At 47.0% G+C, this 21,968-nt stretch overlaps 1 protein-coding gene across 2 annotated transcripts in view; it reads left to right on the top strand.

Annotated features, from left to right (window-relative positions):
• The first annotated feature begins 3,492 nt into the window (after positions 1–3,492).
• The window catches only part of MAP3K5 (mitogen-activated protein kinase kinase kinase 5), a 189,843-nt gene continuing 171,367 nt past the window's right edge, over positions 3,493–21,968 (top strand). Inside the window, exon 1 of one of the 2 annotated variants that reach the window (XM_084776261.1) lies at positions 3,493–4,168. In XM_084776261.1, coding sequence (XP_084632387.1) covers positions 3,712–4,168 — 457 coding nt within the window. In that variant the 5' untranslated portion in view covers positions 3,493–3,711. The remainder of the gene's footprint in view (positions 4,169–21,968) is intronic. The other variant, XM_084776262.1, reaches the window with a different exon arrangement.

Here is a 21,968-nt window from a genome sequence, read left to right as displayed (position 1 = left end):
AGCTCTTCTGTGCTCACCTGAGGGCTGCTGGCCTCTCTCTGTCCTATTATCTAGAAGGTTCCTTTTCATCTGAAGGTTCATCTCTTTCACTCTCCCTTTTCCCCTTACCCTTCCCCGTTGATTGTGCAATATTAAAAAAAAATACTAAGGGGATGAATATAATAAAAATACATAGTATGAAATTCTCCAATAAGGTATAACAATATTTTAAAAGAACAACATATAGACAATATATTGCCATTTGCTTAAGGAAGTGAGATGTAGTTTTGGTTTCTCAGTACTCATTTGAAAAAAAAAATCTGTGGTGTATGCGCACACGCACAAGTACATGCATGTGCACTCAATGTATGTTTATGTGTGTGCATCTGCGTATTCAGGTGCATACGCAAGTGTGTGTAGAAGTGCACATATATGGTCTCTCATTAGACCTGGAGCTCATCAATTTGTCTGGGTGGCCAGTCAATAAACTTCAGTGATCTATCAGTCTCTGACCTCCCCTGGTTCCCAGTGTTATAGATGCAGACACAGGCTGTGTGCCTGGCTTGTTTAAGTGCTGGGTGAGGAAGCAGGTTGGGGGTGGGGAGTCCCAAGTCAGGTTCTGATGCTTGCATGATCCCAGCTCTTGAGATATTTTGGATTTCTATGTCAAGCATAAATGTGTATTTTTGCTAGATACTAACAATCAATCTCTCTCTCTCTCTAAGGAGATATATATATATATATATATATATATATATATACACACACACACACATATATATGTATATATGTATGTATACACATACACACACACACACACACACACACACACACACACACATATATATATATATATATATATATATATATATATATATATATGACAAGTTCTTGCTAGGTAGCATAGGCTGACTTCAAGCTTGTGATCTTTTTGGCCCAGCCTCCCACATGCCGGGATTACAGGCATGTTCCAACACACCCATTGTTTTCATTACTTCCTATTCCACCACAAATAAGTGTGTCTATTTTCTTACGTCCAGTCTCAAGGAGTATGTTGTAAAATTCACGGAATTTTGCCAATACATTTAGTGAAAATGGCTATAATAATATAGGTTTTAATTTGTACTTATCTCATTACAAATAGAGTAGAATTTCTTTTTTATATAGGGAAGAGTTACTTGCATTCCCATGATCATGAACTGTGTATGGCTTTATGTTTCTTTCTAAAGAAGTTTTAGGGGCAGGAGAGATGGCTCATTAGTTAAGCACACATACTACTCTCATAGAGGAGCAGAACTTAGTTCCCAGTACCTACATGAGGCAGTTCACAAACACCTAACACTCCCTGCTCTCTGAGGCCACCTGCACCCACATGCACATGCCCACAGGCAGACACAAGCACAACACATCTTAAAAAAGAAAACTTTTTATCTTTTTCTTATTTTTAGAAACCCAGATAACATTTTATTTGTCTACTTTGCGCTCCATTTGCCATGGAAAGATTTTGTTATCAAGTTTATAATTTTTTTTCCCCTTTTAGATTTTCAGGTCCCAGTCCTGGCGTTATTTTCATTCCTATGATGTAAAACACTATAATGTAAGCTCCATTTTCAACAGGTAAGAAAGTTCACCTGGTGTGTAGGGTGGGGAATGAATCCAATTCTACCCTTGTGTTGGCCCAGGGTTGTCTCCCCTACCCCACCCTTGGACTCATCTAAACGGGGGGGGGGGGGAGATTTAAGAAGCACCGGTAAAACAGTCTGACAATTGGCATTTACTACTTATAAACTGGAAGTGACCATGCTATTCAGGAGAAAATGAACTCAGTGACTGCTTTAAAGGAATTGGAGTGGGCAGATGAGTCTTCCAGGCGTCCACGGTTTGTTTGGTGGGGAATCCAATAAAGTCACAAAAAGGAAAGTGTTATTATTTGGAAGCTACCAATAAAATGCTATCACAATTTAAGATTTGGGCATTGTTATGGTCTGAATGTGTCCTTTCCTTCCAAGTTCTCCTTACCTAATGCTGTATGAAGTAAGGCTTTGGGGAGCTTGACATCCAATTTGCAGTTTCTTCTTCTTCTTCTTCTTCTTCTTCTTCTTCTTCTTCTTCTTCTTCTTCTTCTTCTTCTTCTTCTTCCTCCTCCTCCTCCTCCTCCTCCTCCTCCTCCTCCTCCTCCTCCTCCTTCTCCTTCTTCTATAATTTGACTTACTAACCCCGAGTTAGGAAATCCAAGTCTTTTATCTCTTGCAACTTGCTCTGGCTTTCCTAACATGACCTACAGCATTTTGGAAGAGTTCTCTGGGAATTTTCACATCTGGTTTTGCTTCCTAAAATAAATGGGGGGGGGGGGGCTTTCTGATTGCGCTCAAACAATCGACCCATTTCTTTTGTGTGTGGTGAAAGAAAGAAAGAAAGAAAGAAAGAAAGAAAGAAAGAAAGAAAGAAAGAAAGAAAGGGGAAAAAAATCAACTACGTATCTTCCATCTTAGGTATCTGGCATTTTGGGGGGTAGGGGTGGGTGCCTTTAAGATGATAAACGAAATGAGAATATTAAATCGTTCGGCACCGGCGCTAATCAATTACTCATTAACGATAACAGCGTCAGCAACTGGAAACTGTACCGTGAAAAGTACCAGCGGCTGCCACGATAGATAAATTTAGCCGACCACTTCTAAATTTAGCGCCCCTGTCACTTATAAACCACTTTCCACTCGAGGCCTGGGCTCTAGGGCTCCTGCTGGGATCCTACCGCCTGTCTGCACGGGGGTCGCCACCGTGCTCCCAGCGCCACGCGCGGTCCGAGCGCACGTGGGCCCCACCGCCGGCTGGCTGCGCGCAGCGCTGCAAACGCCTAGTGGGCTGACCCCGACGGTGCGGGATAGAGAACGCTCGCTTCTTTGGCGCCCTCCAGCAAGCAGAGAGCAAGCGCTCCCGGCTTCAGCCCTCTTTCCAGGTTCTTAGGGGTCCGGGAGCTGTGGGTTCTGTCGGTCCAGCCCGCAGCTTCCTTAGCAACGCCCTCCGCAGGGGCGGGCCCGGGCTTTCCGTGCTGCTGCAACGAGTGGGCGGCCGGAGGCGGGTGGCCGAGAGGACGCGCGGCTGCCAGACCGACGCAGGGACTCGGAGTGCGCGGCGGGAGCGGTGAAAGAGGAGGGGAAGGAAGGAGACGGAGTCGGTGCAGGCAGGGGAGCTACTGTGAAGTAGAGAGGCGGGACCTTTCGGGCGCGGCCACCACGGTTCCGGGACGCGGCCCGGGGCAGCCCGCCCACCGCGCGTAAGGTGTTCTCCAGGTGGCGCGGCACCCAGAGGGCGCCCTAACCCGGCCCGCGCTCCGAAGGGCGACGCCTCGCGGCTCCCCGAGCGCGGCGCCCTTGAGCCGCCCCGGGCCGCGCAGGTTGGCCCGCCGGACTGGTCCGCCCGCTGAGAGGAGGAGGAAGCGCTGTCCCTTCCCGCTCGCCTCGGCCGGCGTCCCCACCCCGTGGACTCTCCACCCCTGTGCAGCGGGCGAGCGGCGCGGCCACGGAGGCGCCGAGGAGGGGCGAGCCGCCGCCGGGCAGCGGCGTGGCCCCGGGGGACAGGGCGCCCGAGCGGAGGCGTCGGCGCGGCGGCGAAGGCGCGGCGCGCGATGGCAGCTGCCTAGCCCGGCGCGCGCGGAGCAGCCCGGAGCTGTGGCTGACCAGACGGGGCGTGTGGACTGGGGACGCCGGGGTCGACGCCTCCCGGCAGGCAGAAATGGGTACCGAAGCCGGCGAGGGCATCACTTTCTCCGTGCCGCCCTTTGCGTCCGCGGGCTTCTGCACCATCCCGGAGGGCGGCAGCTGCCGGAGGGGAGGAGGAGCGGCGGCAGAGGGTGAGCTGAGCCAGCTGCCTCCTCCTCCACCGCCGCCGCCGCCGGGCAGTTTCTGGAACGTGGAGAGCGCGGCCGCTCCTGGCACGGGGTGCCCTGCTACCACCCCCGGGAGCAGCGCCACCCGAGGCCGGGGCAACTCTGGCAGCGGAGGCGGCCGTAGGACCACCGTGGCTTATGTGATCAACGAGGCGAGCCAGGGGCAGCTGGTGGTGGCGGAGAGCGAGGCCCTGCAGAGCCTGCGGGAAGCTTGCGAGGCGGTGGGTGCCACCCTGGAGACCCTGCATTTCGGGAAACTGGACTTCGGGGAAACCACCGTGCTGGACCGTTTTTACAACGCAGGTGAGTGGCAGCTTCCTCGCCGCCGTGGTCAATGGGTTTATCCCGGCCGTCTTCGCGGGGGCGGGCCGGGGGGTTGTTTTGTTTTGTTTTTCTCGTGGGCGGGAAGCAAGCTTCCTATTTACACCTCGCCTCACCTAGGGAGCAGCAGGAGGGGTTGCGGGACTAATCTAGCGCGCCCGGGCTCCTCAGGCTCCTCGCAGAGAGGGTGCGTGTGTTGGTGCAAGAGACTATTCGTGAGGGAGGTCCTCTGGTTTATTCTCCATCCCGCGGCGGAGCCCCTGGGTCCAAGTCCAAGGCATGAAGGACCCCCCGCCCCCCAAGTGTTTCCTTAGGTTTTTCTTCTATTACACACACCTGTGGCCCTCTGAGGCGATGTCCTGAGGCGATGTGCGTTACTGGGAGTACAGAAATGCCTTATGCCGAGCAGTCAGCTGCATGTTTGTGTTTGCGTGCACGTTGCGCGGTTGAGTTTTTAAAGCATGCCCTGACCTTCCCCAACTCATTTCACCGTCGAGTTTTTGGCGTCGTGAATTTCCTGTGTCTTACCGATTTGAACGGTCAAATAACTACACCCTAGAGTAAGAATACTGTGAAATAGCCAATTGTGTAATCTTTGTTAGAATCTTAACAGAAGAACCAGTTTTTAAAAAAAATTACCCCAGATACTGTGGTGGGTGGAAGGGTTTATAATTTAATGTCGTTTAAAGAGTTCCTATGCTATTTTAATGATAGATTCGGTTGGTCATTAACGTAATTGCTAACATAATGGAGGCGGGGATGTGCCCCTTTTAGCCTTTTTCAGGTTTCAGAAGGGACTGAAGCTCTGTTACTAAGTGGCTTGCTTCATGCTACCGAAAAACAGTGAAATCAAAGAAATAGACATACTAATTTTTATAATCGTATTGGTGGGAAATCTCGCCTTTTGTCTTCGAGAACAGTAAGCATCTTAAATTTGTGATTACAAGGTTTTATATTTCAATCTAATTCTCTTACAGCCTCCTCAGAATACCTGAAGTAGGCTTATGTCTGTTTTGGAATTCAGCCGAAGCTGAGTATTTTAAGAACAAGAAGAACTTCATGTTAAAGAAGCCAGACTAAATAAACTGAGACTTTCTGGTTTGGGTATTTTTTAAAAAACAGTCTGTGTCTTCATAACTGAACATGAATATAATATATTATAGCTTGGTTCTTGGGGGTGGCTAGCTATAAAAATTACACAAACATAACTTTTCTAAAAATTATGGCACTCTTATTTTTGGATTATAATTTGGAAGAAGCTTCAAAGAACCAAATGATATGAGAGGCAAAAGGCCAAATGAAAACTTGAGCTTATTTTTATTGCAATGATAGAGTGGGCACATTTTTCCTAAGAGCTGGGGCGGGGGAGGGGGCGGGAGGGAAAGTAAATGCCCTGCTAGTATGAAGGAAAGTTTCCTAACAAGGCTGCCCTCTGTTACTCTCCCAGTACCATCTCTGCAGAAGGGAGAAGGGCGTTTGGACCCTGTCTCACTTCGCCCTGTGGCCCAGCCTGGGTGAGTTGACGGGTGGTTCTACAGCCAGTGCACAGTGCTGACCCTGAAAGTTTGCAGGGGCCCTGGCTCCTTTATGTAGGCGTTCTATTAGAATCAGGGCAGGGGTCGTGGGATCAAGAGCTGGTAAAGGTCTTCAGAGGCTTTTAGGTATTGTGAGGAACAGGGGAGAGAACGTGGTGGGCTACGGGGACTCCTTTGCTGGTAGCCATCCTCCCAACTCACGGTTTCTTTCAGCTGAGTCAGGCCTGGGTCTAATCTCTGCCCAGCTAGAAGATACCTTACTCGTCCCGATGCTGGGATGGAAAGAGGATGGTCAAGGTTTGGCCCACCCCCCCTTCGCTTTCATGATAGTCCGACTTAAGTTTTCCCCTGATGTCTAAGTGAGTGAGTGGTCACTCTCCTTCCTTCCGTCATGAACTGGTCACCTGTTTTGTTGTTCTTTTTCCGTCAGAAGCCAGGTAGTAAATACCTGAGCCCCTGCAGGATTTCAGGTTTCTCTCACAGGTATCCAAGTCTGCTACAGCAGCCGCTGCAAACACTGTCTAAAGAAATGATTTTACCGCTGAGAGTTTGTGGCCAGCCTGAGCTACACAGTGCGTGAGACTCTTTTTTTCAAAAACAAAAACCAAACCGAGCAAGCAAGAGAGCATGGCTGTGTACAATAAAACTGCACTAGTAGACAGCTTTAGCTTGCAGGCTGGCTCAGCATAGAAACTGCAGGCCCCTGGGCCATGCTGGCCTTTTCGTTTTTCTTTTTTTTTCCTTTTTCTAGTTTTTTGAGACAGGGTCTCTCTGTGTTAGCCCTGGCTGTCCTGGACTCACTTTGTAGACCAGGCTGGCCTCGAACTCACAGTGATCCGCCTGCCTCTGCCTCCCGAGTGCTGGGATCAAAGGCGTGCGCCACCAAGCCTGGCATGCTGGCTTTTTCTATACACCCCTTCCTTCGTCTGAAGATTGAGTCCTTGTGATACCCTTGGAAGGGCACGGCCCCTCCTGGTGGAGCCGAATGTTTATTCAGTTCTGTGAGAAAAGTTTTTTCCATGCCTTCCAGTAGGGTTTCTTTATCTGAAAATTTTACCAGGGCAGAAGTGGCAGGAGAATGGAATCACACGTCTAAGATCCCCTGAATCCGGTACAGGTCTGTGAAAGCAAGAAAGCGTGAGCATCGAAACAAGAGCTTCGGGCTCTGGATTCTGGTCCAGCTTCTGTCATTTTGAATGAGTTGTTCAAACTTTTCAGAGAGTAGGCAGTCGGTCAAAGTGATCTGTGTTGTTCTGTAAAACTTCAGCATTGTTGCAGCAGGTGACCTCACTGTGCATCGTAAAGATCTGTAACTGCTCATTTATGGCCTATCAGTGGTTCTGAGATCCGAGTTAGGGGGCCTGTCACAGAGCTACAGGTTACCAGCACTCAGAGCTAGGTTGGAGGGTGGCTCTTTAAAGGAAGTGATGGGAGAATCCAGAAGGGAGAGTCAGAGAGGACAGCCCAACCTGGGTCTCCTTTAGTTGTTTCTTCTCCAGTGTTGGGAATTCCACCTGGAGGCCCTGCTTAACAGGATCTCTGCCACCGAGCTGCAGCCCAGAGCCTGGCCTTTCGCAAGGAAGGATGGAGCCAAAGTAGTTCAACTTAGTAGATCGAGATTAACAGAATGAAGGTCGCTGGTATTGTGTGTACCAGTGTCTCTTTAAAGAATACATTGGAGTTAAATGTTTTCACTTCGTTCTGCATTCTCTTGATATTTATTTCTGGCTTGCTTCTTGACTATATTGGTCATTCTCTTATTCTGTTGAGCAAAAGCAGATTTGTGCTTAATTAACACTGCTAAGGAAAACATTTAGGCGTCTTAAAGATAGTTATGGCTCTACATATAAGAGAGTGTTACTTAGATGGTACATACCAAGCTAAATCCTGCCTGCTCCAAGCCTCTTGCATGGTAGGCAACAGGTGTCAGTGGCCAAGGTGCAGCCTTTGTGGACAGACCTTATGTGCTGAGATTTTGTACTCACTACACTGTGGAGCATGACCTTGAACATCCATTTCTCTGGCTTCCATCTCTTGAGTGCTGGGTTTACAGCCACCCATTTATGCAGCACAGGGAAGAGAACCCAGGGCTTCATGCATCTGAGGCAAGCCCTCTACCACCTGAGCAACCGCCTAAAAATGCTTCATGCGCACTAGTTTTATGCGTATTGCTGGAATGACCTTCGTTATCTCCTTATTTTGCTTATGAAAAACACTGAACCGTGTAAAGGCCCTCTGTGTATCCATCCAGGTTAATGCACGATTTAAGATTACTTCACCCTTTTCCTCAGAATGTTACAGGTAGCAGATTCTGGAACTCGCCTTCCGAAGCCTTGCTAGCTCAAACGTATGGAACCCATTGGCTCCTCTGTAGAACGTTCAGGAAATGATGTTTCAGATCCCTTACCCTGGGGCTCTGATAGACTTTTCTGCGTGTTAGTTAGGCGACTTTTGCTCTCATGCAGATTTTGGTTGCACTGTGGCCTTTGGTAGGAGGAGCATCGTGTTGGATTTGGGGAGGGGCCAAGGGAAAGGAGCAGTGAGGAGGGGATGCCAGCAAGATGGCAAAACACTTCCATCTCTTTTAGCTTTCTTCCTATCCTTACCTGCTTATGGGCCTTCACCTCCCTGCTGATGTAAGGCTTGGGGACCTAGCGTCCTCTTGGTGGCCACTGAGTTAGATGGGCTGCCCATTTCCCCTTTCCTTGCCATGAGCCACTCTTGCATCTGCCATGGCCTTCCTTTTATAAAGCCTGACTCACTGCAGATCACAATCTCTTACTCGGTCTTTCATGGTGTAGCAGTAGTGGGGAACCGGAAGGAAGTGTGTGTGTGTGTGTGTGTGTGTGTGCGCGCGCGAGCTAGTTGAAATTCTCAGCATTTAGCTTTTCTATTTTCATCTACATTGTGTTTTCAGCGCAGCAGGGTTTGTGCTAAAAGTGGCCCTTACGCTGCTTGGCCGGACTGCCACCCGGACCTTTCTGGGCTTTGCCTTGTTCGCTGCTAGCTCACCTTCTTAGGGCTCCCGGTTTTGTTCAGTAAAATAAAAACATGACCCTTGTACCTGTCTACCTTCGACTGAGTTCTTGAAAGTCTTGATGCTGACTTCTGCGTTTCTGCTTTCAAGTCTGGCCCAGATTTTGTAAGTATTGATTGTTGTCATTTACTTTGAGGGAGGGGATGAAGAGTGCATACCTGATGAACCAGTGTTTCCCATAAACAGGTAAAATGGCTCAAGTGAGCAAGTGCCTGCTTCACAAGCTTAAGGACCCGGGTTGGGATCCTCAGAGTCCACACACACACACACACACACACACACACACACACACACACACACACTTTAAGAGTGCACTCACACAGTTTAGGAGGGACCGGGGAGCATAACTCAACGCTAGAAGGCTTTGCTAGCGTTTGCGGGAACCTGAGCTCAGTCTCCGGCACTGCAGACAGCGACAGCAACAACCACAACAATGGGAGGGGGGCAATAGCAAGACAACTCTTTCTGGGAGGGGGGGACCAGGGGATTAGGAGTTCAAGGTCACCCTGGGCTACACATAAGACCATGGGGTGGGGGGTGAGGGGAGAAGCAAAGCAAAACAAAACTAGGTAGGGCACAACCTCAGAAGGAAGGATAGGTCTTTGCATATAGTAAATGTATGGAAAAACTCAGTATTATTCATTTTCCCCATAATACCTCGAGTGAGTGAAAACCTGTATTTTGTCTGTCAACATAGCAGTTAGTGTTTTTTAACCTCTGGTCTGAACTGCCCCGCGTCCTCTTTGTAATTTTTAGTCACTGTAGTTCTCCAGAGAGACAAGCCTTAGTACAGATTTAAAAAGAAATAATGGTAAGTTCATCGAAACCAAGAAACCTACCGACTTATCTCTGGTAAGTTAGACTTAGAAAAAAAGAATAGCCCCTGTGGTCACCCACACATGTACTGGCATACCTTTGGGTCAGCTATTGCTGCCCCAGCTAAACGCAGAGCACAGTGCTGCCTCTTGGTTTCTGGAATAACTGGCTAACTGAAATGAGGTATGCTTTTCCTAAACAAACTTTAATAGAAACTTTGGGGGAAAAAAAAGTGTGGGGTGAGGAATCTAAAAGCAAAAGTTGTCAGTATAAAAAACAGCTTTCTTTTTAGAGCTCCCATTTCTTATCCTAAATAGCCAACTACACAGATCCTCACAACTGGCCTTGCTTCCTGTTCCCCAACTTGGCTGACTTGGCCTGCTTGAGACATTGCCAGTTGATAGCCAGAGTTGGTTCCCTCCCTAGGTGAGACCTATGTGTGATGCATAGTACCGCCCTGTGTCACTGGCGCTCCAGGCTGGTGCCAGTTTCCTGGGAGATCGCAGACATAGGTCAGTTCCTCTGCCCTAGCCACAGGGACTATCCCCTGCTTCCTGTTTCAGGGGCTTGGTTTGAGCCCTGTTTAGTTCCTGTTTGGGGCCCAATTGGTTCAGAGTTTCTTTGTGGTGCAGTGGGAAATTCCCAAGTGTAAAGCCCAACAAATGATGTGCAGGTCGTCCCACAGTAAGGTACCAAAGCCGTGTGCTTTCTTAGTGCTTCGTCCAGCCCATCTCCTCCAACACTAGCCCAAAACAGCACTACTATGGGGGAATGCTTTTTTGGCCAGGGGTTCTAAGGCTCTTTTTCCTCACCTTTGTTTCCTTTCCCTCTTCTCAGTTTGTTGGTTTGTTTGATTGGTTGGTTTGTTTTTCAAGACAGGGTTTCTCTGTGTACCCTTGGCTGTCCTGGACTTATTTTGTAGACCAGGCTGGCCTCGAACTCACCAGCGGCCTGCCTGCCTCTGCCTCCTGAGTGCTGCAATTAAAGGTGTGTGCCACCAACCCGGCTTCTCTGTTCTATATATATTTTAAAGCACAAAAGCTAAGAGAGGGGAAAAAAAAAACCCAAGCTACATTGTCATGATTGTCTTAGGAGAGACAAGAGGGAAGAGAGAGATATAAGTGTAAGCAGCATCTCCTGTAAAGCAGAGCAGGCCCCTGTGGCTTAGAGCCATCCAAGCCACACAGGAAGTCAGGATGTATTCCTTCCAAACAAATCTCGTCTCATGTGTGGGTGGTCAATAATGGGGAAAGCCACTGCCCCCAGCGCGTGATTCGTTCATTCAGGGAGTTGTATCCTGTCACACAGGGGCTCCGAAAATGCCCGTGAGCACTTAGTGCTTGCCAGCACGCTCAGTGTCTTTCGCACCTGTGCCCTTCTTGCTCAGCAGGCACACGGGAGAGCCGCCCCAGTGAGTATCAGGGAATGCCCATCCGTCTGCTCACTGACCACAGGCTGTTTGAAACCAAGTGTTTCCTAAGCCAGAAAGCTCTTCCTTATTGAGAAATCTTGATTCCATTGGAGCCTGGGAGATGACTCAGTTGGTAAGGAGCCTACTGTGCGAGCACAAGGACCTGGGTTTGGATACCCAGAATCCACGTTAAGGAAAGAAAAGAAGGAAGGAGAGAGGGAAGGGAGGAAAGGAAGAGAAGAAGGGAAGGGAGGGAAGGGGAGGGCTAGGCGTGGTGGCTGATTTCTGTATATGCCGGAGGATGAATTTATGGGAGAAGACAGATCCCTGAAGCTCATTGGCCAGCAAGTCTAGCCAAGTCACTGAACTTCAGGTTCAGTGAGAGACCCTATTTCAAAACACAAAGAGTGATGGACAAAGGACACCCTGGCTTAACCTTGGACATCCCCATGTGCACATTCCCCCATATGCACACATTTATACCAACAAGAGGTTGAGAACATAACACACACACACACACACATACACACACACACACACACACACACACTCGCGCTTAAAAAGAAATCTTGATTACTTTAGTTTGTTACCGAAATTGTGGGCTGTGGCTGGAGAGATGGCTCAGTGGCTAAGAGCATTGGTTGCTATTACACAGCTTTGTTCCTGTTTGAGAGGGTCTCACTTTAACCCTTCTCACACTAGCAATCCTCTGTCTCAGCTCAGTGTTGGGATTACTGGTATGCACTGTTCTGCCCAGCTCAAATGCCTCGGCGCCATATTCAAGATTTCTAATTTGTTTATTGTGAAAAGAATAATTAAGAGCTGGGAGGGCCAGGGCCAGGGCTGTCATTCCTGTGGTCATTGTTTTCGCCTCCACCTTGGCATGTCTGTGTGTGCGCTGGTCACACTGGTACACAGGTTGTTCAGTGCTAGGTCATCCACTTTTGACCATCTTCTTAGCTGAATAGAAGAGATAGACACAGTACTGTATTGTCCATATTTTAAAGATACATATACACACAGACAGACAGACAGACACATATAATACGTCAGCATTAATCAAGCAATTGAATAGAAATCAAATCTTCCCACTTTTTTAATGACTCAAGTTGTTTTCTTATTGTAACACTTGGTATATGTGTACTGTGTTAGATACTGCAGGTGTTCTTTGAAATAGTGGACATTAAGGACCAGGCTGACATCTTTGTCCACAGTCGTGGACTAAGCTTCATTCTGAGGATGAACAGCCACTGTGGCACCTCACTCTGGTCTCTTGCTAACATATTTCAGTGACTTCTTACCAGTTTCATGACACCAGCTGGGAGACAGGGACCTAGGCCAAATGCTGATTGCCAGTTGCTGGGACTCTGGTTTTTTTGTTTGTTTGTTTTTTGTTTTTGTTTTTGTTTTTTTAACCAGGCGATTCTTGAGCCAGATTCTGGGTGTGACAGTCAAACGGATCACAGATGTTGATAGACCAGAGAAACCTTTCTGTGGAAAGGTGCACAGAGAGAGCCTCTGATCATAGCTTGTTCCCGCTTTCCTGTGCAGTTCTGGTTCCTGCATCTGATTTGCTTATCCACAATAAGATAGCACAAGCCTTCGGGAATGAAAAGGTTGATAATGTCTGTCTGTTTCCATGGGAACGACTGATGCTGAAGAAATCAAGAATGCCCTATATTCCACATCCCTCCCCACCCAACTAACTAGAAACAGCAGTAATAGTCAGAACAACCTCGGGGCCTGGAGGTGTGTCTCAGTGGTGGAGGCTCCATCTGTCACGGCAGTGGCCCTGAGATGGTCTCCAGCACCACCAAAATAAATAAACAATCTTAAAATGTGACTAACCTTAGTAAAAAATAGCACCAGAGAGGTGCAGCAGACATTCAGACATTCGTGCAGCCTCAGCCTATAAAGATCAAGGCTGTTAAGCACGTGGAGAGATGTGTGTAATTTCTCTCCCCTTTAGAGCCTTTCAGGAGAAAACCCTAAAAGCCCTTTTCCCCTTTGTCAAATTCTTTTCCCGGGAAAACCCTTTCTTCCTGGGAAATGCCATATTGTTCTATTGTAAAGTATGCTTTTCAAATGCATAGAACCACAAACCCACACATGCATGTCAAATATTTAATTAAGTCACTTAAAGTCATGTGTGTGTGTACATGTGTGCATACAGCTGGGTGTAGAGGCCAGAGACTAGCCTCCAGTGCTGTTCCCCAGGAACTGCACCTCTTTCTTGCTTTTTTTTCCTTCTTCTTCTTCTTCTTTTTTAAAATGGTATAGGATTTTGCTGTGTTAACCAAGCAAGTCTTCAAACTTGTAATCTTCTTGTCTCAATCTCTTGAGTGTTGGTCACCACACCTGACCAACTAACTCATTACTTAATAGGAAAACCAAACATATAAGTGTATATATATGTATTATAGATATATAAACTAGATCAAATGAGACATTATATCACATATAGATATACACACAATCAGAAAGGTAGAAATGAATTTGCTCATAGATGAAATACTGGTTATTGCTGTGTAAGGCAAGTCTGTATACGCAGGTATAAATATTGAATATAAATACATAGGTACAAATATTGAAGTCATTTTTTTTATACCAGAAGATGTTCGTGTGTATTCCTATGGAGGGGAAGCGTTTGCGTTCCTGTCAGGTGTGCACATTACCAGTTGATGCTGCCTAATACCCGGTTAGTGGAGGGACACTCCAAGGACCACTGATCTTTCACACTGGGTCATTAATTCCCAGATGATATGCTGTGAATGCCAGCCCCCCAGGGAGAGGATCCTAACACTCTTTTGCCCGCACATGTGCCTTTGACCATGTCCTGGACTGAACTTTGGTCAGTCTCTCCGTCCCTAGTCCTGTCTCCCGGGAGCTCTGTCTGACCTAAAGCAACTGTTGCTCCCTTCTGTCTGCTGCCGGTGCTCTCTGAAGCTCTTCCTGCCCTGAGGAGGCCCTAGAACATTTGCTGTGAGACACACTCCAAATTGTGGTTGGAGTTGTGGTACCATTTGAACAGCAGGATATCAGTCCCCAGGGTTTGAATGTGATGAGTGGTACAGGGTCTGTGGTAGAAACCCACCAAGAATATGTCAGGGTGATTCTTGTAGGGCCTGAAAAGCCCCACTTCATTATGTTGGGAAACCACTGTTGTTAACCAGTGGCCCTGGTATTCCACACAGCTTCCCATAGGTTTACTTTTTTGATTGAAAACAAACCTATTGCAGAGGGCTTGTAAATGCTGTAAAGTTCTACATGCCAAAGACGTGACTTCGGCCTTATAATTTCAGGCAGGTCATACGCAAATAAACAACATGACTACGTGCGCTTGGGTGCTGTGCCAGGGGCTCCACTCGTGAGATCTTACCCAGTCTTTAAAACAGCTCCAGGAGGCAGATAGCGCCAGGTGAATGCTAGGTTACTGAATGGCTGGGCCACAATGGGAACGGTAAACAAATAAAATTCCATTTAGATAATGAAAGGCAAACACAGATTGGAGACGTTGTTGGTGGCGAGCCACAGGTAAGTTAAGACTTAGGCGTAAAAAATGAGTCAGAGGGCCTGGGGGGAGGGGGAAGCCGGAATTGCTTAGCAGGTAAAGGCACTCACCGGGTAAACCTGATGGCCCGAGTTCATTCCTTGGAACCCATAGAAAGGGAGGAAGGAGAGGACTAACTGTACAAAGTTGTCCTCTGCTTCCACACATGGACCCTGTCATGTGTGTAGCCAGACACATGCACACGCACACTAATCTATAAAAGTTTTTGTTTTGTTTTGTTTTGTTTGGCTTTTCAAGACAGGGTCTCTCTGTGTAGCCTTGCCTTGCCTGTCATGGAATCATTTTGTAAACCAGGCTGGCCTCGAACTTACGTTGATCTGCCTGCCTCTGCCTCCCGAGTGTTAGGAGTAAAGGTGTGCGCCGCCACTCCTGGTTCTTGGTTTTTGTTGTTGTTGTTTTGTTTTTTTAATGAGGCAGAAGTATGCATTTCTCTGAAGGCTCTCAGCAGCGTTGTGCTTGATGATCACTGGAGAATGTCTCCGGTAGCCTGCGTAGCACCTTCCGGCACTTCCAGCCACAGGGATAAAACGTTCAGGCCCACACCAGCGTCTGTGATGTCTCCAGCAATAGAATTCTAGAGGGCAACCTAGAGCACTGGTGCTAGCTTAGAATATTTGAGGGGTCTCCGGGCCTAAACGACTTTATGGACACCCTGTCAGGTTACATTTGTAACTATTGTGTGTGGGGGGCGGGGGGAATCACATAACATGTACAGAGTTGACGTGTGTTAATCTCACTATGGCAAAGCCTAGGTTTGGAAGAAGTTGTCTTGGGAAACTAGGTTGATATAGTGACAATTTCAGTCTTCTGTGCTGGACAATAGAATTTTATTTGCCCCCCCCCCCAAATTCCTAATTTCTGAGGTGTACCTAGTGTTTACTGTTTAGCTACAGCACCGTAGGAAAAGGCCTACAGACCATCTAAATGAGCAGGAGGCTTGGCATACAGGCTTTATTTATTAGTGTGGGCGTATATGGGTAGCTGTAAAGCAGGGTTGGGGTACAAGTCACTTGGCGTGACCTTGTGAAATCAGAGACCAGTGTTGTGCGTGCGTGCGCATGGGTCACAACAGAGCAGTCAGCTCACCTCTGTTTCCAAGCAGACCAGTGCTGCAGATGTTTTCTGTGCTACAAGCGCACTTGAGTGTTGTTGGTAAATCTGAACTAAAGCCTGAAAGAAAATGCCGACCTAGGTCCCCAGCAGAGTTCTATACACTTGTTTGTCTTACAACAGTGATTTTCAACCTGTGGGCCGTGACACCTTTGGGGGTCAAATGACCCTTTTTATAAGGGTTGCCCAAGACCACTAGAAAACACAGATATTTGCATTATGAATCGTAACAGTAGCAAAATTACAGTTAGGAAGTAGCAGTGAAATAATTTTATGGTTGGGAAATCACTACAAAGGAGGAACTGTATTAAAGGGAAATGGTATTGGGAAAATTGAGAACCACTGTCGTTTAAGATCAGCAGTGTAGAAAATTTATTTTTAACTGTAACATATGACGTATGTTTGTGTGTGTGTGTGTGTTACCCAAGGACTGATCCTTCTGTATTTACATAATGTCCTTCAGCAGATCTATCTTTGTTACTTCTGAAGTCAGTTTTATGAATTCTTCACACAGACACTCAGACTGTTGACTTTATCACCATTAATTTATAGGAAATGCATGTTAATACCCAATAGTCCATCTAGCACATATTAGAGTGGCACATTTGCATCATCAATATTAATTTTGTTTATATAAGATCAAAATTTTTAATTTACTATTTGTGTGTGTGTGTGTGTGAGAGAGAGAGAGAGAGACAGACAGACAGACAGACAAAGGGTGGAGGGAGGGAGGGAGAAAGAGAGAGAAAGGCAGGTGTGGTGGGGAGGGGTTGGGAAAATAAACCTGTGTGGATGGCAAATACATGTGGAGTTGCTTCTCTGCTTCCCCTGGGTTATGGGGCTGGAACTCAGGTCCCCAGGCTTGCATTTTTTGGGTGCCGAGACCCTTTACTTTTTAAATGACAAAAATTCACACTATCATGAACATAACGTACACGCGTAGTTTATTTATTTATTTACTTTAACATTCTTTTGAAGAAGCAAGTTAGATGCAAAGACAACACTAGCTCAGAAGGAAAATTGCATTTAAAGGCTGGTGACATGTAAGTAGTCCTCAGTGTTCATTAGCGGCAGGCTTAGAGGCGGGCTTTCCTGTGTGTACAGCCGTCGGTGTGTCCATTAGTGGTGGGCTTAGAGGCAGGCTGACCTCCGTCCCTTTAGAAGTCCAGACCTTCTGTAATTTTACTCTGTTGAAGGCACCAAATGTCAAGTGAGTGGCAGACAGCTCCAAGCTGAGGAATTACTAGGTGTCCGAGGCCAGGGAACCCTCCAGAGTGTCATTTGTTGACGCCATCGCCTGGGGCTCACGGGTAGTCATGATACCTTTCCAGAAGGCTTGATATTGTACAAGTGACGCTCCTCTAAGTCAGCAAAATCTTACATCCACTTGGAACTAAGAGATTTGACTCAATCCCCAGTTTGCCTGCAACACTAGGTCACATGCTTTTATGGTTTGGTGACATATAAATAGTAACGGAGAGTGCACCCATCACCCGCCCCCTCAGCTTTTAAGCTTTACAGAATCCTGCGTGGTGAAGAGTTCTATTTCAGAGTCATGTTCATCTCGAGGAACAGTGCAGCTCTTATCGATGGTCACCCCTCGATGCTCCAGCATCGGCTCGTTGCGTTTCATACTCTCAGGCTGCCCGGCTCATTCTCCCGCTTCATCCTTCAAAGCGTTGGGATGCCAGGACGCGGATGCGCCACCCCCGTGGCTGTAGAATCTTGGGAGTGTTTCCTAAGAAAGCAGGAAGTTGTTCATACTTAAACGCTGTTGCCCATTGTATTGTGACACTGCCTGGGGACCTTGAGGCAAACTTGTGCTATCTGTGCATCGCCTTGCCTTCGTTTTCCCAGGGTACAGCTGTTTTGATCATGCTTTTGTTTTCCCCTAAAAAAAAAAAATGCCATTAGACACACTGGAATTAGTTTGCAAGGCAGACGCATGATGCAGCCCTCGCTTTTCTGTTTATAAACTCCGCGCTCTCTGGTTTGTTCTTGGTTCATTTGTCAGACAGACATGTGTTGCCCTAAGAGAGTTCTGTGCCAGAGGATAAGCCATGTTACATTTGAGAAGATCTTCCAAGAATGTAAACGAAGACTTGACATAAGCGGTGACTTGCGGCTCTCAGGACTAACGTGCTTTTAGCCTTTGGTTACCTGCTCTAAATCCTGGGAGATTAACTTGAGCCTTGGGCTAAAGCAGAAACTCCTGATGACTTTATGAGAATTATCTTTTCAGCACTCGCAACATTCTCATTTATCCACAAGAGTCTCTTAGCCAGCTTTTGAGCTACAATATGTGGTCACAAGGGAAATTCCTCCTGAGTCCAGCCTATCACAGAGCTATTTATAAATGCAACCTTAACATCCATTTTCACTTAAGTTAAATAACCACATAACGATTTATCTTTCTCTGTTTGTTCTCTCTTTAAGAGCTGTGTGATTGTAAATTGCATGTTTTCTTTAGTAGCTTTACTTATTCCCTCTAAACCTGATTCTTTCTTTCTTTCTTTCTGAGACAGGGTTTCTCTGTGTAGCCTTGGCTGTCCTGTAGTCACATTGTAGACCAGGCTGGCCTTGAACTCACAGCCATCTGCTTGCCTCTGCCTCCTGAGCAGGTGTGCGCCATAACACCCAGCAAAACCTAATCTTTTAAAAAAGATGCTAACTAAAGATAATAGGTCACCAAGGAGAGACTTGATACCGTATGAGCATATTCAGGGGGAGGAGATCCCCCTCAGACACAGACATAGGGGAGGGGAGTAGGGGGGGGAAGTGGGAGGAAGGGAGGGATGGGAGGATACATGGGATGGGCTAACAACTGAGATGTAATATGTATAAATTAATAAAAATGTATTAAAAAAAAAAAAAAAAGATGCTAACTAAGCTTTGATTTTCTTTCAAGATCCAGTATGCAAGTCAGAGTTGGTTCTTTGTGAGATATTAAAAATGCTGTTTAGTAGTGTGTGGTGACACATGTCTGTAATCCCAGCACTTGGGAAGTAAAGGCAGGAGCTCAGACCCACCCTGGGTTACATAAAACCCGGTCTCGAAAAGCAGAACAAGGTGCTGGGAAGATGGCTTAGCAGGTGATGGTGCTTGCCACACCTGATGGCCTGAGTTCGGTCCCTGCAACCCACATAAGAAGCTGGGTGTGGAGCTGTGCATCTGTCCTCCCAGCACTTTTACAGTGAGTTGGGAGGCAAAGGCAGGAGGTTCGCCAGAAGCTCATGGACCAGCTAGGTAGCCTGGCGTATACAACTTGGTGACAGAAACAAGAAAGGCCCTGAGAGGAGAAAACTGACTTCCAAATGTTGTCCTCTGATCTCCACACATGACTTACGGATTGCATGTTCCCCCTGTCCCACGAATGTACATGCACATATAGCCGTGTGTGTGTGTGTGTGTGTGTGTGTGTGTGTGTGTGTTGGCAAAGGCTTTTACCTGCTGAGCCATCATCTTACCAGCCCAAGTCGAATGTTTAAAAGAAATAACTGCAATTGAAGGCTGTAGAGTTATAAGTAATTTTTGTCAGGGCAGTTTCTGGAAAGTAACCGATGTTAGGTGTCCAGCTGACTGCTGGTGAGTAAGCCGAAGCATGTGATTTTTCAAAGTATATTTTTCAGCTGGTAAGATGGCTCCGCTGGGCAAATCACTTGCTGACCACTGGAGTTCTGTGCCCAGATCACACAATGGAAGGGGGAGCCAACTCCGGAAAGCTACCCCTGCCCTATACACTTGTGCCGTGCCATTCCCCCTGCCCCCTTTCATTCACACACACATAATAACGATAATAATAATAGTAATAATAATAATACAATAATAATAAAGCGAAAAATTAAAGCTCAAAGGACAAGTACTTGTGAAAGGTGCAGAAAGGGAAGACAGTGTGGTAGGAAGCAGCAGAAACTGCTATGAGCAGAAGGTACCTTGCTTTGCCCTACCGTCGACGGCCTGAGAGTCGGGGTGAGGTCAGGATGCCCTGCCTGTGATAGCGTGGAAAACAAGTTTCCAAGTCCATTTCCATAGGAAGAACCTTAGGTTACCATAGTAGTAAATGTATACAAGCCAGATTCAATGTGCTGGAGTTTTGGGCTAATTTTATTTTGTAAAGTGTAGTCAGTGTTTTCTTTAGTTGATTTGATTTTCCGGGGTTTGAACCTAGGGTGCTGTGGCAGATGAGACAAATGTCCTACTTTGAAGCTACACCGGCTTTGGCATTTTGTTCTAACTTTAATTGGTTTGAAATAGAGTTGCTTTTCTGGTGCCCTTCGATAACTCAGGTGTCTGCTAACTCACAACGAGAAACCTTAAGCTCAGGACTTCGTTACTGGCGGGACTCAGTTTATACAAGTGTGGGACCTGTTCAGGGAGCGAAGGGAGAGATATCTGAAGCCAGGTAAGTTTTTACCTTCATCTCTTCCCCTGCAGCCAGATTTCCCAGGCTTTCCCACGTTAAAGAGCAGGTCCTGGAAGCCACATGCTCTTGCTGTTTTTTTCAGCTACTTGGAATACTTCATTGCTTGTAGCACCGGCTACATATAAAACAATTTGTCCTTTTAAAATGTGAAATCTCTTTGCTCTGCTTCCCTCCTTATAAGTCCCCAGTGGAAACACTTCATGGTTTTCAAAGTTGCTTAATGTTTATGTTTTCTTCACTTTAGCTTCTTTCTGGCCAGGGCGTAGTGGAAGACTGCTCTGACTGCATTCTTAAGTGAGCCCTACAGCACACCCCTGCTACTAGCTGTACCCATTCATTTGTAGCCGCTGCCTATTTGTCCGTTGCAAAAAGAAGCTGCCCAATCAAAAAAACAATCCTGCTGTGAAGCACTGCTAATGTTTTACCCGTATTTTTGGGATCAGCATCCTTACTGTTTCACATAATGTGCCGAGAAGAGCATCCTGCACTGACTGGTGTTTCTGAGGATGCGTGCCATCATCTTCTGTGCTGTGGTCACCACGGTAGGCCATGGACGGAGGATGCTACATAGAAACATCTAAGATTTCTTATGTCCCTTAAGGGTGACTGTAGCAGGGACTGGGTCTCCTGCATTTGTATAAAGTATCATACATCCAAATTCAGCTTTATAGTGCATCCTCGGCAGCCCCCTCCACATCCAGGAGTACCAAAATGCAAGGATGCCCATGCCCTGTATATAAAATGGTACGCTATTTCAGATAGCCTGTAATGTGTGAGCACCTGCCATAATCTTCAAGTCATAATGCCACTGCAGCATAAATGCTGTGTTAAGTCCTTCATACAAGAACAACAGCAACAACAAAAAAAAATCAGTACACGTCTAGTACAGATCCATCTTTCTTCCAATTCCCTTATTCGTTTACTTATTTTTCAGTCTGTATAGCCCAGGTTAGCTTTTAATTCCCAAGCCTCATGCTTCAGCCTCTCAAGATTATTTTTCCTGGCTGAAAAGAAGATTTTTATATGGGAAAAGAAATCACGGAAAATTTCTTTTCCTGTATGAGACTTACTAGCTTGTACTCATTCTGAAAGAGTGGCTGGCTTTTGAAGGCTGCATTTTGACATTCAGATACAAGGCGAAGGAGCAGAGTGTGTTAGAGATTGAATTTGGTCTCCTGATTAGTCTAATGAGACTTTTCCCTGAGGTGTCACATCTGATGCAGGAGGTCACTGTGGCATACTTTTGCTCTGTAAGTCTTTTAACAGCCCTGGGCAACTTCTCATCACCAATACTGATCTGTCCAGCTTGCTGAGCTAGAGGTTGTAGTTACCCAAGCCCTAAAACCCACTTGTGGGCCGATGCATCTGATGACGAAGGGAATGAAAACCTGAAGGAACCTCCGACTCTGCTGGCCACAGTGAGCACACTGAGGCAGAGCAGGTGGGGAAGGGCAGAGCTGGCAGGACCCCCCCCTCCCCCCTTTGACCCACTTGCTGTGAGGTCAGTGGTGCCCAGCTATTTTAGTTTGCAAATCTTGAAGTGTTCCCGGAGATGATCTTCGTCGGCATTTCTTGGCTCGTTCTGGCCTTGCTTCATTTTTTGTACCAAAAAGAGTCTGGAGCCCGGAGCCAGAAGGGTTTTCTGTACAGCAGTCGCAGATAGGCGGGCGAGGTGTTCAGACAGTTCCCGCCTGCTGGGGTAGGGTAGAGGGTTCGCTCTGGTCTTGGCGGGAGCAGTTCCCATGCTTTTGGGACGGCATCAAACAAATAGTGTCTTGCCTACCTGTGTAGCCAGGATGGCTGTCTGGGGACAGAGGTTATTTCTCGAGATAAGTGCAGACCCATGTATCCCCAGTGGTCAGAAGGGAAAGAGTCCTGT

The sequence above is a fragment of the Acomys minous genome (genome assembly GCF_964271855.1).
Source record: "Acomys minous genome assembly, chromosome: 3".
In the NCBI taxonomy this organism is placed as follows: domain Eukaryota; kingdom Metazoa; phylum Chordata; class Mammalia; order Rodentia; family Muridae; genus Acomys; species Acomys minous.
Note: the sequence above shows the minus strand (reverse complement) of the source record. Positions and strands in the feature narration are given on the sequence as shown.